Below are 14,499 nucleotides of genomic sequence, written 5' to 3' on the forward strand. Positions count from 1 at the left end.
TGTTCCCAGCAGCCCTTGGTGTTCTTTGGCTTGTAGACACATCACTCCCATCTCTACCTCCATCTTCACATTACCTTCTTTTCTGTGTGTGTCTCTGTGTCTTCTTGTCTTATAAGGAAAGCAGCCATTGGATTCAGGGCCCACCCTAAATCCAGAATTCTTTCATCTCAGGATTCTTAACTAATTACATCTACAAACACTCTATTTCCAAATAAGGTCACATTCTGAGGTTCCTGGTTGACATGAAATTTAGTAAAATATTCAACCCATGTATTGCATATATTTAGGAAAATATTCAACCCATTACAAATTTTAATGCCAAATTTGAACAACTGGAATAAAAATGCTTTTGGCTTTAAGTATTCAAGTATACAGTTGCATCATTTTTCCATTTGCTTTTGCTGGTGTAGATCTGACCACTGAGGAGCCTAAGTCAGATTTTCTTCTTCTTATGTGACATAATTCCTAATTTTTGATGCAAAAGATAATTACTATATTACTAGCACCAAGAGAATAGCAGTAGTTTTGAATTGGCATAGATCTTTGTGAAAATTGGATTAAAGTTCACTCTAAAAATGGGGGAGGGGATATTTGAATTAGATGAGACCTTAAAAATCAGTGATCTGTTCTGCTACCTAATACAGATATCTCTTCTAGAAAGTTCATCTAGTTTTTTTTTTTTTTAACCACTTCCAATGACAAGAGCTCACTTTCTCCAAAAGAGTCTGTTTTCTGTTGAACAGTAGAATAAGGCTGCTGGCAGCTCCAACTTCATTTTCTTGGAACAAGAAGCAGAATCTTCTGCTAGTTCCGGGAGAAAGTCTCGGGTAGGACTTTTGATTGACCTGGCCAGGGTACTTTGGTTGGGGAGTACCCTGATGGGCTGGCCATATGCAGTGGGGAGGGATGTTTACTGTAAAGAAAAATAAATATGGGCAGATAAATATTATGTATTCATTACATCATATCTCTCATTACTTCTGCTGGAGAGCATTTTTAATATACAAATCAATCTCAAACAAACACATTGTCATTCAGATTTCCAGTCTCCTTTCCACTTTTTGGTGCTAGGTACAAATTTAAAGTATGGGAATCTTGAGCATCTTTTTAAGTTCCTTTAAGATTTCATTTGATGAGTCTCCTGAAAGAGGTGGCATATGATATCCAGGAAGAGGTGGGATGTTGAGGTCTTTGTCCTTTCAACCCTGTCTCTAACTATCTTTGTGCTCTTAGTAATTCATCTTTCTTTTCGTGGCCTCAATTTCTATATTTGCTTTTTGGGAACTGCTTATGAGAACTGTGTCATAAGTAAATTTATTCATTTATTCCTCAAACATCAGTTGTATGTTGACCATGTGCAAGCATTATGCTAGCTGTTTGGCATACAAAGATGAGTAATAAACATTTCGTGCTCATATGAGCATATAAAATAGTAAAATGGTATGGTTAGTCTCTTGGCCCTCTATTGCGCTTTCTGGACTATTTTTCATCCACTCTTTTTTAAAAAAGTAATTTTTAAAAATGCCGTTTATCTGTACTGCTTTATATATTTCTATATTACTGGCATTGACCCCTCTGTTTCTCCTCATCCATCAGTCATCTCCTTTCTTTAATTTCCTTCTTATCCACTTTAGATACCACAGTCCATCTTTTTAGAAAAACTCTCGCTTAATCTATTAGTTCCCTGTAGCTGCTGTAACAAAGTACCACTACCTGGAGGCTTAAAACGGTACAAGTTTATTTTCTTACAGTTCTCAAAGCCAGAGTCCAAAATGGGTCTCACTGAGCTAAAATGAAGGTGTCAGCAGGGCTGCATTCCTTCTGGAGGCTCTAGAGGAGAATATGTTGCCTTGACTTTTCTAGATTCTAGAGTCTACCCTCATTCCTTGGGTCCTGTCCCCTTTCCGTCTTTAAAGCCAGCAATGGTTTGTCAAGTCTTCTCATGCTGCGTCATGCTGACACTTTTCTTTCATCACATCTCCTTCTCTGACTCTGACCTTCCTGTCTCCACCTTTCATTTGTAAGGACTCTCGTGATTACATTAGGTCCATCTGGGTAATCCAGTATAATCTCCCCACCTCAAGATCCTTAATTTAATCACGTCTGCAGAGTCCCTTTTGCCATGTAAGGTAGCATATTTACAGATTCCAGGGATTAGGATGTAGGCATTTTTGAAGGCCATTATTCTGCCTACCACATCTCCTTTTTCTGTGTATATTTGTTGCAATCCTGTATGAATCCAGCTATCTTTTCTCTTTCCCAGCATGTGAGTACCATATGTTTAAATAAGAGGGTTAAATAAGAGTTAATTGATACTAATGCACACTCACGATCAGCAATCTTAAACAGACGCTCAATACTACTAGACTGTCCTATCGTTTTTTCTGGTCAAACACTTCTGCCATTTTCTCCTGTGACTATTTCAAACCTTTACCACTTTCCTCAAACCTGTGCTAAATCCTGCCCTCTAGCATATGAAGTGAAATCCATTACACAGGAACCTTCCTCAACATCCTGCTATCAAGTATATCTGTCTTAGATCAGAATTCTTAACAGCGGAGCCTGACACAGGGATATAAAGTGTACAGTTCAGTGAGTTTTGAAAGATGTGTACACTCAGGAAGCCGCTACTACAATCAAAGTACAGAACATTTCCATCACCCCACAAGTTTCCTCATCCTCTTCTGCATTTCATCCTTTCCTAACAACCCTGGCTCTAAGCAGGATTAGATGTGCTCTCTGTCACTTTAAATTAGTTTTAATTTTCTCAGATTTCACATAAATGTGGTTATACAATGTGTGGCTTACTTCTCTTAGCACAATGATTTTGAGCTGTGTCCATGTTGTTGTAAATATCAATTGTTCATTCCTGTTCTTTGCTGATTAGTATCCCGTTACATAGTATGCCACAATTTGTCGGTCCGTTCACCTGTTGATGGATATTTGGGTTGTCTCTAGTTTTTGGCTGTTACAAATAAAGCTGCTATGGACATTTGTGTACTGGTCTTTGTGTGGATATATATTTTCATTTTTCAGGAGTAAATACCTCCGGGTGGGATGGTTAGGTGGTTTTTACTTTGGTGATTAGCCAGAAGGACTTGCAAGACTCAAGGCTAAGACTTGTTACAACAAAGGATACAGAGAAAAAGCAATAGGAGGAAAGATATGTATCACTGGAATCTAGGGAGTTAAGGCACAGGCTTCCTAGTCTTTTCTTATCTAGGGACTTACAGAACCTCAGTGAACTACAGGAACATATGTGGAATGTCTCTGGCCAAAGAAGCTCATTTGAGCCTTTACAGATCAAGGCTTTTATGGGATCTGGTCATGGCACAGTAGTTAAGAGCTCGGTTGCTAACCAAAAGGTTGCCAGTTCAAATTCACCAGTCACTTCTTGGAAACCCTGTGGGGCAGTTCTGCTCTTTTGGAATCAACTCAATGGCAATAATTTTTTGGGGGGGTCACATAGAGGAGTCCCTGGGTGGCACAAAAGTTAAGTGTGTGGCTACTAACCGAAAGATCAGCAGTTTGAATACACCTAGAGGTGCCTCAGAAGAAAGCCTGGTGATCTACTCCTGAAAGATCACTGCCATTAAAAACCCTAAGGAGCACAGTTCTGTGACACACATGGGGTTGCCATGAGTTGGAATCAACTCGACAGAACTAGTTTGATTTGGATTTTTTTTGGTCGCATAGGCGTATACTGCTATGCAACCAGCTATGCTATGGCAAGAGAAACTCAGGACTCCAACAGTGAAACTAGTTGCACACCATCAATCTTGATGATTGTACAGAGCAATGTGGCAAACTAGTCAGCATGTTTCCTTGCTCCAGATGTATGTGACAGAATTATCGGTTGCTATTTTTTTTTTTAACATAAAGTACATATATATAACATAAAGTACACTTCTGGGCCACATCCCTGGGAGTTGGCCAAGGGTCAGTCATGGTACCCTAAGAGAAGTAGTACGAGTAAACAAAAGGTGGCACAGTAGATGTGTGTTTAATTTTTTAGAAAACTGAAAAATTTTTCTAAAATGGGTGTTTCATTTTCCATTTTTACCAGTATATGAAAACTTCAGTTGTTTTTATGTCTTTGCGTACATGATACTGTTAGCTTTTTAAATTTTAGACAAGGGATATCTCACTGTAGTTTTAGCTTCCTCTTCTGTAACGACTATGATACGAACATCTTTTCCTGTGCCTTTTGGCCATTTACATATCTTTATTGGTGAAGTATCTATTCAAATCTTGCCTCCCTTTTTATAATTGAGTTGTTTGTCTAATTCTTTGTATACTCTAGATGTAAGACCCTTGTCAGATATCTGTATTGTAAGTAATTTTTTTCCCCATTTTTATGGCTTGTATGGCTTTCTTTTTTTTTTTTTATGGTGCTTTCCAGGAATAGGTTTTAAATTTTTATAAAATTCAGTTAATTAGTTTTTTTTCTTATATGATTCATGGATTTTGTGTCCTTTGTAAAAAAATCTTTGTCTAACCCAAGGTAACAGATATTTTCTTATATATTTTTATCTAGAGATTTTATAGTTTTAGCTTTTATATTTAGGCCTGATCCATTTCAAGTTGAATTTTGTATATAGTGTTACATGTTGATGTTGATTTTTTTCCACATTAATTCCCAGTTGATTCTGCATCATTTGTTAAAAAAGTGTTTTTTTTTCTAGGTTTTTATTGCCATATTACTCAAAAAACACTAAAGTGTAGTAGAAAGGGAAGGAGCTCTGGTGGCGTAATTGTTAAGCGCTTGGCTGCTAACCGAAAGGTCGGCAGTTCAAACCCATCAGCCACTCTGTGGGAGAAAAGATCTGAGAATCTGTTCCCGTAAAGATTCCCATTGCCGTCAAGTCGATTCTGACTCATAGTGACCCAACAGGACAGAGTAGAACTGCCTGATACGGTTTCCAAGGAGCGCCTGGTGGATTCAAACTGCTGACCTTTTGGTTAGCAGCTGAACTCTTAACCACTGCGCCACCAGGGTTTCCCCCATAAAGATTACAGCCTAGGAAACCCTATGGGCAGTTCTATTCTGTCCCATAGGGTTGCTATGAGTCAGAGTAGATGGCACACAACAACAACAACAACCACAATAGAAAGCGTACTTTAGTTTGAGCCAGTAGACTGAGGTTCAGTCTTTACAATGTCACTTACGTGACTTCCACAAGTCAGCTTGTCTAATCTTTAATATTTTGCTCTTTAACATGGGATTTGATGATGATGAAAAGAATATGAAATTGAAATACTGTATCTTGTATTTCAGTCTGAAAACTTGGAGAATACAATAATCATACCAGATATCAAACTACATAGTAATCCTTCTGCTTTCAATATATACTGCAATGTACGCCATTGTGTTCTGGAATGGCAGAAAAAGGAAACATCATTGGCAGCTGCATCTAAGAACTCAGTGCAGAGTGGAGAGTCAGATAGTGATGAAGAGGAGGAATCCAAAGAGCCCCCTATCAAGCTTCCAAAGGTAAGTCACTGGCTTCTATTTAGATGCATACTTTACAGGTGTGTGTGTGTGTGTAAGCTAAAATACCTGGCTTTCTGTAAAAATAACAGGGCCATGTAAAAATAGGCCTGGGATAGACCAGGAAAACTTCATGCAACTTTATAATCAGAGCTCAATAATCAAAACAAAGTCAATAATCTTAACTCAGTGGGCAGTGATTGGGAAGACCAGACAGGAGGATCATTGGGTTGGAGTCTGCTACAGAGGACATTAAAAATGTACAGAAGCAGAGGGTAGATGTGCTGGCATGCAGGCACTGAGCCATTGCAAATGAAAGTGGAGCTCTGAGACAGTGAGCTGCCATTAATGTGGGCATGGGAGGAAGTACAAGTTGCCACAAGCTGAGAGCCATAGAAAGCTGGGGGCGCTCACCTATGGTGAGGAAGCTCTAAAAGCAGGTACACATTTTTATTTGTCTTGAAGTAGAAGTAGAAAGGCTCCTGGTTGTGCAGCAGCTGAACCGAGAGCTTTTTCTTTTGCTGCCTAAGGTTGCAATTTTACTTTTGCTATTTTGGCTCCCCTTGCTAGGAAAAAATTATGTATAAACCCACAGAACTTCTATATTATTCTGTGTCACTGTCTTATTTACCAGAAGTATATAAGCTAATTGGTGTGGAAACACATATTGTAGCAGAGCAAACTATTTTTAATGTACTCTGTTCTGTTAAGTATTGGTATATTTTAAGACTATAGTGTCATTTAACATGTAATATGTATTTTTTCTACATAGGAGGTGTAGTTAGTATTCCTAACAGAACAGGTGAAAATATAAACATTTTTAAATGTTAAGTATGAGAAATGATTCTGCATATTGCTTTTTTCTAAATATAGATGTATTTAAAATGATTCCTTTAGTATAACAGATTCACGTATATTGCCTTTTTAATAAACTGGTAACAAAACTATTCTTGAAAAATGTACACACACACACATACAAGATACCATGTAAATATGTTTCACTTCTTAGTGAAGTAGGACCTGTGTTTCTGGTTTGATTTCTCTCCCACTTTTCGTGATGTCTGTTCCTAAGTGCACCACTCTCCTTAATCATACTATCAGGTGGTTCTTACCTTATTCTCAACAATGACTTGCTTTTTATCTCATAGAGTAATAGAAGCTTTGTGAACTTCCTCAGCTTCCTACGCAACCATCTTCAGATACCTTTATAGCTTCCTGTTTCAGAGCAGGACCCTCCTTCCCTTATTCCCTTTCTCCAGTGTCTTTAATTGTTCCTACTCTGCTAGTTCCTTTCTTCAGCTTAAAACAAACATACTCATCTTTTTCATGTAAGCCCCCCGCCCCCGGTAGGGACCATGGTCTATTGTGATTTCTTATGCTTAATTAGGGAAGTAAAGCAAAAAGTAAATAGGTTAGAATGTGAGGCTACAGGTCTTAATGTATTTTTGATAAGAATACTGTTTTGTGTGTGGGTGAATCACACTGTACCATAGTCATCACTTTGCTTAAGTTCAGTATTGAGAGGTAAAATAAAAACCCAGAGAAATCTTTCATATGGATATATAGATTTTGAACCATAAATTGTGGTTCAAATGAAAAGTATTGCACAATCAAGAAAAGTGATTTTCGATTTGTTTTTAAAACATCCGTATAAACAGGTATTGAAGAAATAAATTATTGGTCATTCTTCAGACTGTTTCTCAGCATCTCTAGCAGTAAAAGTAGGGTAAAAAGAGTAACTAAAGGGGATCTTTCAAAGAAAATTAAAAGAAAATCAGATCACCCGAATGAATAATAATGAGTTTTTTTTTTTTTTTTTTTTTTACCATGTACTGACTCATTGGAAGACAATATAGTAGTTAGGAACATGGATTATGGAATCAAACTGCCTGGGTTCATATGTTGTTGTGTGTCATCAAGGAGATTCTGAGTCATGGTGACCCCATGTGACAGAGTAGAATACCCCGTGGGGTTTTCTGGACTATAATCATTATGGAAGCACATTGCCAGGTCTTTCCCTTGCGGAGCTGCTGGGTGGGTTTGCACCACTAACCTTTTGGTTGCAGTTGAGTACTTAACCACTATGCTAACAGGACTCCGTCTGGGTTCAAATACCTACCCCCTCAAAAAAAAACTTACTGTATGATTCTGGGAAAGTTATTTGACCTCTCACTGTGCCTTGGTTTTTTCTTCTATAACATGTGGATAATTTTTACCTTATAGGGTTGTAGTGTGGATTAAATGAGCTAGTGGATATCAAATGCCTGAGAGAAGAGTTCCTGGCCCATAGTAATTGCTCAATAAATGATAGTTGAAATTACAAGTGTCAGGTTAGGTGCAAACAAAATGTGTAGCTGCAAATGAATATGAGTTACTTTTCAAGGAACTCTTAAATTTATTAAGTAATACTTCTTATCCAAGGAAAGAAAACTTCAGGAAAATCAGTGAGATCGTGTGATGAATGCCATATGAAGAGAGGAAAAGAAGCAATGAGATGCCTTTATACAGAGGAAATCAGAGTATTGTGGGTTGGGGCATGGGCTCTAGGGAGTGAATCTGAGGTGATGTCAGGTATTGAATTGTGTCCCTCATAAATGTCTGTCAACTTGGCCAGGTCTTGATTCCTAGTATTGTATGATTGTCTGCCATTTTGTCATCTGATGTGATTTTCCTATGTGTTGTAAATCCTACCACTATGATGTAATGATCTACAAGATTAGATAGTGTCTTAAACTAATCTCTTTCGAGATATAAAAGAGAGAAATGAGCACAGAGACTTGGGGACCTCATACCACCAAGAAGGCAGCACCGGGAGCAGAGCGTGTCCTTTGGACCTGGAGTTCATGCGTGGAGAAGCTCCTAGTCCAGGGGAAGATTGATGACAAGGACCTTCCTCCAGAGCTGACAGAGAGAGAAAGCCTTCCTCTGGAGCTGATGCCCTGACTTTGGACTTGTAGCCTACCAGACTGTAAGAGAATAAACTTCCCTTTGTTGAAGCCATCCACTTGTGGTGTTCTTGTTATAGCAGCACTAGATAACTAAGACAAGTGATGTTTTTGGCAGCTGTTTACAAGACATGAAAGACTCGCACAAAGAAAAAGATGGGTCTTTTAGGTTTGAGGTGATAGGAATTTGAGGCCAGGTGAGAAATGTTGGCATTTTCTTTTCTTTTAGACCCTTTTTATACCTCTACTCCAAATGCTCCTTTTGTCTGAGCTTCTGCTCTTTCTTTGTTGCTTCTCCCGTGCACCTGCATGTGTAGCTCTCCCTGTTTTTCACCTCACCTGTAGTTCTTTCTCTTCCACTCCTTTTTCTCCTCATGTTTAAGACCATTTTTATTTGAAGTATCATTTTAATTCAATTTTATTGTTTCCCCTTCTTGATGTTTAGAACTTAAATTTGATTTGCATGTAGACCTTGGTCGTGAGGCTTTGTGTGTGTGTATAGGTGTTTTATGGGTAGTAATCATTGATATTTTTAAAGAAGCTTTCTTACCCCTACCTTAATGTTTCTATGTTGTTTTTTACCCCCCACCTCCCAAAAAAGTTTTTGCACAGATTAAACTTTCTTTTCAGAATCTTACTTCCAGATGCTCTACAGCTTTCCATATTTTATAACTACATCATTTTTTTAGTTTTTGTTGCTGTTATTGAGAATACACATAGCAGAACATATACCAATTTAACATTTTGCACGTGTACAATTCAGTGACATTGATCACAATCTTTGAGTTTTGCAATTATTCTCACCCTACTTTTCCAAGTTGTTCCTCCCCCATTAACATAAACTCACTGTCCCCTAAGGTTCCTATCCAATCTTTTGAGTTGCTGTTGACAATTTGATCCCATATAGGTAGATCTTAAAAGAGCACAATGCTCAAGGTAGACATTCTTTACTAGTTAAGCTTAACTATTATTTGGTTTTAAGAAGACATCAGGGATATTTTTGGTTTAAGGTTTAAAGATTATCTCAAGCTAATAGTTTCAGGGGTTCATCTAGCTTCCATGGCTCCAGAAAATCTGGATTCCATGAGAATTTTAAATTCCGTTCTACATTTCCCCACTTTTGATCAGGATTCTTCTATAGAATCCTTGATCAAAATGTTTAGTGGTGATAGCTGGGCACCATCCAGCTCTCTTGGCAAAGAAGCTGGTTGTTCATGGAGGCAATTAGCCACACATTCCATTTCTTTCTCCTATTCCTGACTCTCCTTCTTCCTCTGTTGCCCCAGGCCAATAGAAACTAATTGTACCTTAGATGGCCACTGGCAAGCTTTTAAGACCCCAGGCACTATGCAACAAACTTGGGAGGTAGAACAGAAGTACTAAACATGGTATTAGGCCATTTAACTGGGATGTACCATGAAACCAGGACCTTAAAACTCCAAACAAATAAACAAAAAAACTCCAAACCAAGAAAGCAAAACCCATGAGGTGTTTACACATAAAGCAGCCTCAGTAGCTACTTTTTTTTTTTTTTGTCATTCTTGTCAGTATATCTATCAAACAACTTTTGCCAATTCAACTTTTTACGGTGTACAACTTATTGACAGCAATTACATTAATTGGCTGTGCAACCCTACCCTTAAATTAATGCGATTTTTCCATTACCATAAACTGAAAGTCACTACTCTATATGCAGTAATCCTCTGTTGCCCCTTCCTTCCCATCCCTGGTAGCTACTGATAAACTTTGGTCTCTGTACACTTGCCTTTTCCTGTCTTTTTATATAAGTGAGTTCAGACAATATTTGTCCTTTTGTGATTGGCTCATTTTACTCAGCACACCTTCAGGCTTCATCCATATTGTAGCATGTATCAAGACTTCATTTCTCTTACTGGCTGAGTAGCATTTCATTGTATGTACCACATTTTGTTTATCTATTCATCCACTGGAAACCCTGGTGGTATAGTGGTTAAGTGCTACAGCCGCTAGCCAAAGGGTCGGCAGTTCGAATCCACCAGGCACTCCTTGGAAACTCTATGGGGCAGTTCTATCCTGTTCTACAGGGTCGCTATGAGTCGGAATCGACTTGACGGCACTGGGTTTGGTTTTTGGTATTCATCCGTTGTTGGGCATTTAGGTGGTTTCCGCCTTTTGGCTATTGTGAATAGTGCTGTTTTGAAATATGATATACAACTGTTTGAGTTTCTGCTTTCAGGTCTTTTGGTTACATACCTAGGAGCGAAATTGCTGAGTCATATGGTAGTTCTGTATTTAGTTTTTTGAGGAACCACCCTGTGGTTTTCCACAATGGCTGTTGCTTTTTGGATTCCTACCAGCAATGGATAAGGGTTCCAGTTTCCTCACATCCTCACCAACATTTGTTATTTTCTGTGTTTTTGTTTGTTTGTTTTTTCTTAACCATTTTAGTGGAAGTGAAATACTGTCTCACTGTGGTTTGGATTTGCATCTCTCTGATGGCTAATGACATTGACCATCTTTTCAAGTGTTTTGTGGCCATTTGAATGTCCACTTTGTTGAAATGTCTATTCCAGTGCTTTGCCCGTTTTATGATTGTGTTATTTGTCTTTTTGTTGTTAAGTTGTTGAAGTTTTATATACATTTTGGTTAATAGTTTTTTTTTTTTTTTTTTTTTGATATGTAGTTTCCGAAGATATTCTCCCAGTCAGTAACGATTTAATTTTTTAATAATAGTACTTAGGATTCATACTTCCCATCTAAACTCATTTGAGGCTAGTCCTGTCATATATTTTGTTAAAAGATGTAAATTTAAGTAGACTTACTATTTGTTTATTTAGTAAATTCTTTTTGATTTTGTAACAAGCATTATATTATGCTCTGAGAACAAAAAGGTGAGATGCAATGTCCATTCTCAACAAAGTATTATCTAGTAGGGATAATAGTCATGTAAATAACCAACTGTCCTCCAGTGCCTTGATGATTAATAGGGATATACGAACAACCTAACTGATAAAATAAGAAGGCAACACTGACTGAAGATGCATTTTCAGACAGAAGGAACAGCAAGCATCATTATGAAAGTACTAGTAGTCTATCTTGCCTGGAGTGTAGAGGCTGAGATATGGCAAGAGACAAAGAACAGCAGCTAGATCATGAAGTGTCTCATATGTCATGCAGAGGGTTTCAGACTTTGTCTTGGGGTGCAGTGCTTCTTCATACTATTAAAAAAACTCGTTGCCGTGGAGCCGATTCTGACTCATAGCGACCCTGTAGAACAAAGTAGAACTGTCCTGTAGGGTTTGCAACTAGCGGCTAGTGGATTTGAACTCCCAGCTTTTGCTTAGCAGCCTAACGCTTAGCCACTGGGCCACCAGAACTCCCTTCATACTGTAACCAAAAAAACAAAATAAAGCCCATTGCCGTTGAGTCGATCCTGACCCATAGCGACCCTAGAGGACAGAATAGCACTGCCCCATGGGGTATCCAAGGAGCAGCTGGTGGATTTGAACTCTTGACCTTTTGGTTGGCAGTCGTATCGCTTAACCACTGTGCCGCAGGGCACCCTTCATACTATAACCCAGTAAACCCAGTGCCATCGAGTCGATTCTGACTCATAGTGACCCTATAGGACAGAGTAGAGCTGTCCCATAGAGTTTCCAAGGAGTGCCTGGCGGATTCATACTATAGTATACTATACTTCATACTCTAGTAATATATAAATCTACTTTTGATTTCTTTTTAAGCTTTTCCAAATGTATTCTGTATGTATGAGAACTGATTCCAGAATTTTTTAAATAGAACAAGATACAATTTCTAATGGCAAACAGTTAATAATTATTAAATGTAAACATGATATAACCAAATGTTTATGCTCATGCTTATAAAGAAATAACAAAACCAACTTTGGAAATACATGATTTGCTGAGAGCAAAGTAAAGCCTTGAAAGACTCATTATGTCATTTTTCCTCACCCTTCCCAGCAGTGACATTGGATTGGCTGTATCAGGTAGCTGTGCTTTGCGTTCCTTCATCTTTCAAGTATAGTAGAGAGCTTTTAGTATTTATTCAGAAGCAATAGTAAAGGTAAAATTCAGTAAATTTACAAAAAGACTATTTTGAAGAGAAATAGAAGGAAACTATGTGTGGGGTGGTTAATTATATTTAACCATTAAAAAGAGTTGTAGTCTACCTGGATCAAAGGAGAATGAAGAACACCAAGGTCACACGATAACTAAGAGCCCAAGAGACAGAAAGGGCCACGTGAACCAGAGACCTACATCATCCAGAGACCAGAAGAACTACTTGGTGCCCGGCCACAACCGATGACTGCCCTGACAGGGAACACAACAGAGAACCCCTGAGGGAGCAGGAGATCAGTGGGTTGCAGACCCCAAATTCTCACAAAAAGACCATACTTAATGGTCTGACTGAGACTAGAGGAATCCCAGCGGTCATGGTCCCCAAACCTTCTGTTGGCCCAGGACAGGAACCATTCCTGAAGACAACTCATCAGACATGGAAGGGACTGGACAATGGGTTGGAGAGAGATGCTGACAAAGAGTGAGCTACTTGTATCAGGTGGACACTTGAGACTGTGTTGGCATCTCCTGTCTAGAGGGGGGATGGGAGGATAGAGAGAGTTGGAAGCTGGCAAAATTGTCATGAAAGGAGAGACTGGAAGGGCTGACTCATTAGGGGGAGAGTAAGTGGGAGTATGGAGTAAGGTGTATATAAACTTATATGTGACAGTTTGACATGATTTGTAAACGTTCACTTGAAGCTCAATAAAAGTTAATAAAATATATATATATATATATATATATATATATATATATTAGAGTTTCTGCCAGTGCAAAGAACATCTGCTGGTTCTTAACCTAATAAAAGAAAAATAGGCCCTTTAAAAAAAAAAAAAAAGTGTTGTAGTGTGTCATCTTATTATGTAATTAATTACTATTCTATTTAAAAGTTGCATTTATTTATTTTTCTAATTATTGAAGCAGTGCATATTCATGGTGGATAATTTGAAAAATGCAGAACTTTTTTTATGAAGAGGAAAATAATTTCTAAAACCCCATTACCCAGAAATACCTACTACTACTACTATTTTTATTTCTTTTGCTCTTTTTTCTATGTATATATTAAAGCATAGATTTATTTCTGTGCAAAAGAAATCATACTGTATTTGCAGTACTATATTTTTTTCTCTTTATACTCTTAATATTATGAGGGAGAAAGAAGTGTTCTCAGTGACTCTAAGACAGGCTTCAAAGCGTTAAGTTCAGTTTCCAAGTTCATATTTCTGGCAAAATACTCTCTGCTCATCCAAACCTCATAAAAAGACTTATTTCAGAATACTTTGTTTCCTGTCTTAATAATTCAGAGCTAAATAGTAATATTTCTTTAATGTTTGGAAAGCTTGAGGTTGATTTTTACTTTGTTGTGTGTTACATGCAAGTCACTATTCTAGAAATAAATTCGTTTCATTTAAAACAAACAAACAAAAAACTACACGAACCAATATATAAATTATTAGTGGGACTCTACAGTGTTTAACCTAAGCAGGTGGGAAGTTCTCTGTCCTGATTATTGTGACTAAAGTTTTATGGGCATGACTCATTAAAATCAGCTAGTACTCTGTCCTACACAGCCTACCTGAGTTGCCTTTTGTCATACATTTGTTATTACAACTTAAACTCATTAGAGAGACAACTGAGGGACCTGTTCAGTGAGCAGTCTTACTCTTCTGGCAAGGTTCAGTAATTTCTCTATTACTAGAGGACCCGTATATATAAACAACCCCTAGCCAAAAATGTCGTCTGTGAAATCAAGAATCTTGGAACTATGAAAAGTCACAGTTGGTTGTAGACTGAGCAGTTCTAAAGATTGATAGGATATAGTAGTTTTCCAGTGACCTGAGAATAGAGCCCTACATTTTGTACTTTAGGAGATCTTTAACCTCACATTTCTGTTTCTTGTAAGTAGGCAGATGGAAATCTTGGACAGCATGTTTCTGTTTTCTAGTCCATTCCAGGAAAAGAAACGATATCAAATGGAAAAATACTATCACATAGTGCATGCAAT

General features: G+C 37.9%; 1 protein-coding gene across 13 annotated transcripts in view; it reads left to right on the forward strand.

Annotated features, from left to right (window-relative positions):
• The window catches only part of MYCBP2 (MYC binding protein 2), a 287,598-nt gene that overhangs the window by 36,917 nt on the left and 236,182 nt on the right, over window positions 1-14,499 (forward strand). For all 13 annotated transcript variants that reach the window (XM_064270017.1, XM_064270009.1, XM_064270015.1 and 10 more), the window contains exon 3: window positions 5,279-5,494. In XM_064270017.1, the coding sequence (XP_064126087.1) occupies window positions 5,279-5,494 (216 nt within the window). The remainder of the gene's footprint in view (window positions 1-5,278; window positions 5,495-14,499) is intronic.

Source organism: Loxodonta africana, chromosome 17 (genome assembly GCF_030014295.1).
Source record: "Loxodonta africana isolate mLoxAfr1 chromosome 17, mLoxAfr1.hap2, whole genome shotgun sequence".
Lineage (NCBI taxonomy): Eukaryota > Metazoa > Chordata > Mammalia > Proboscidea > Elephantidae > Loxodonta > Loxodonta africana.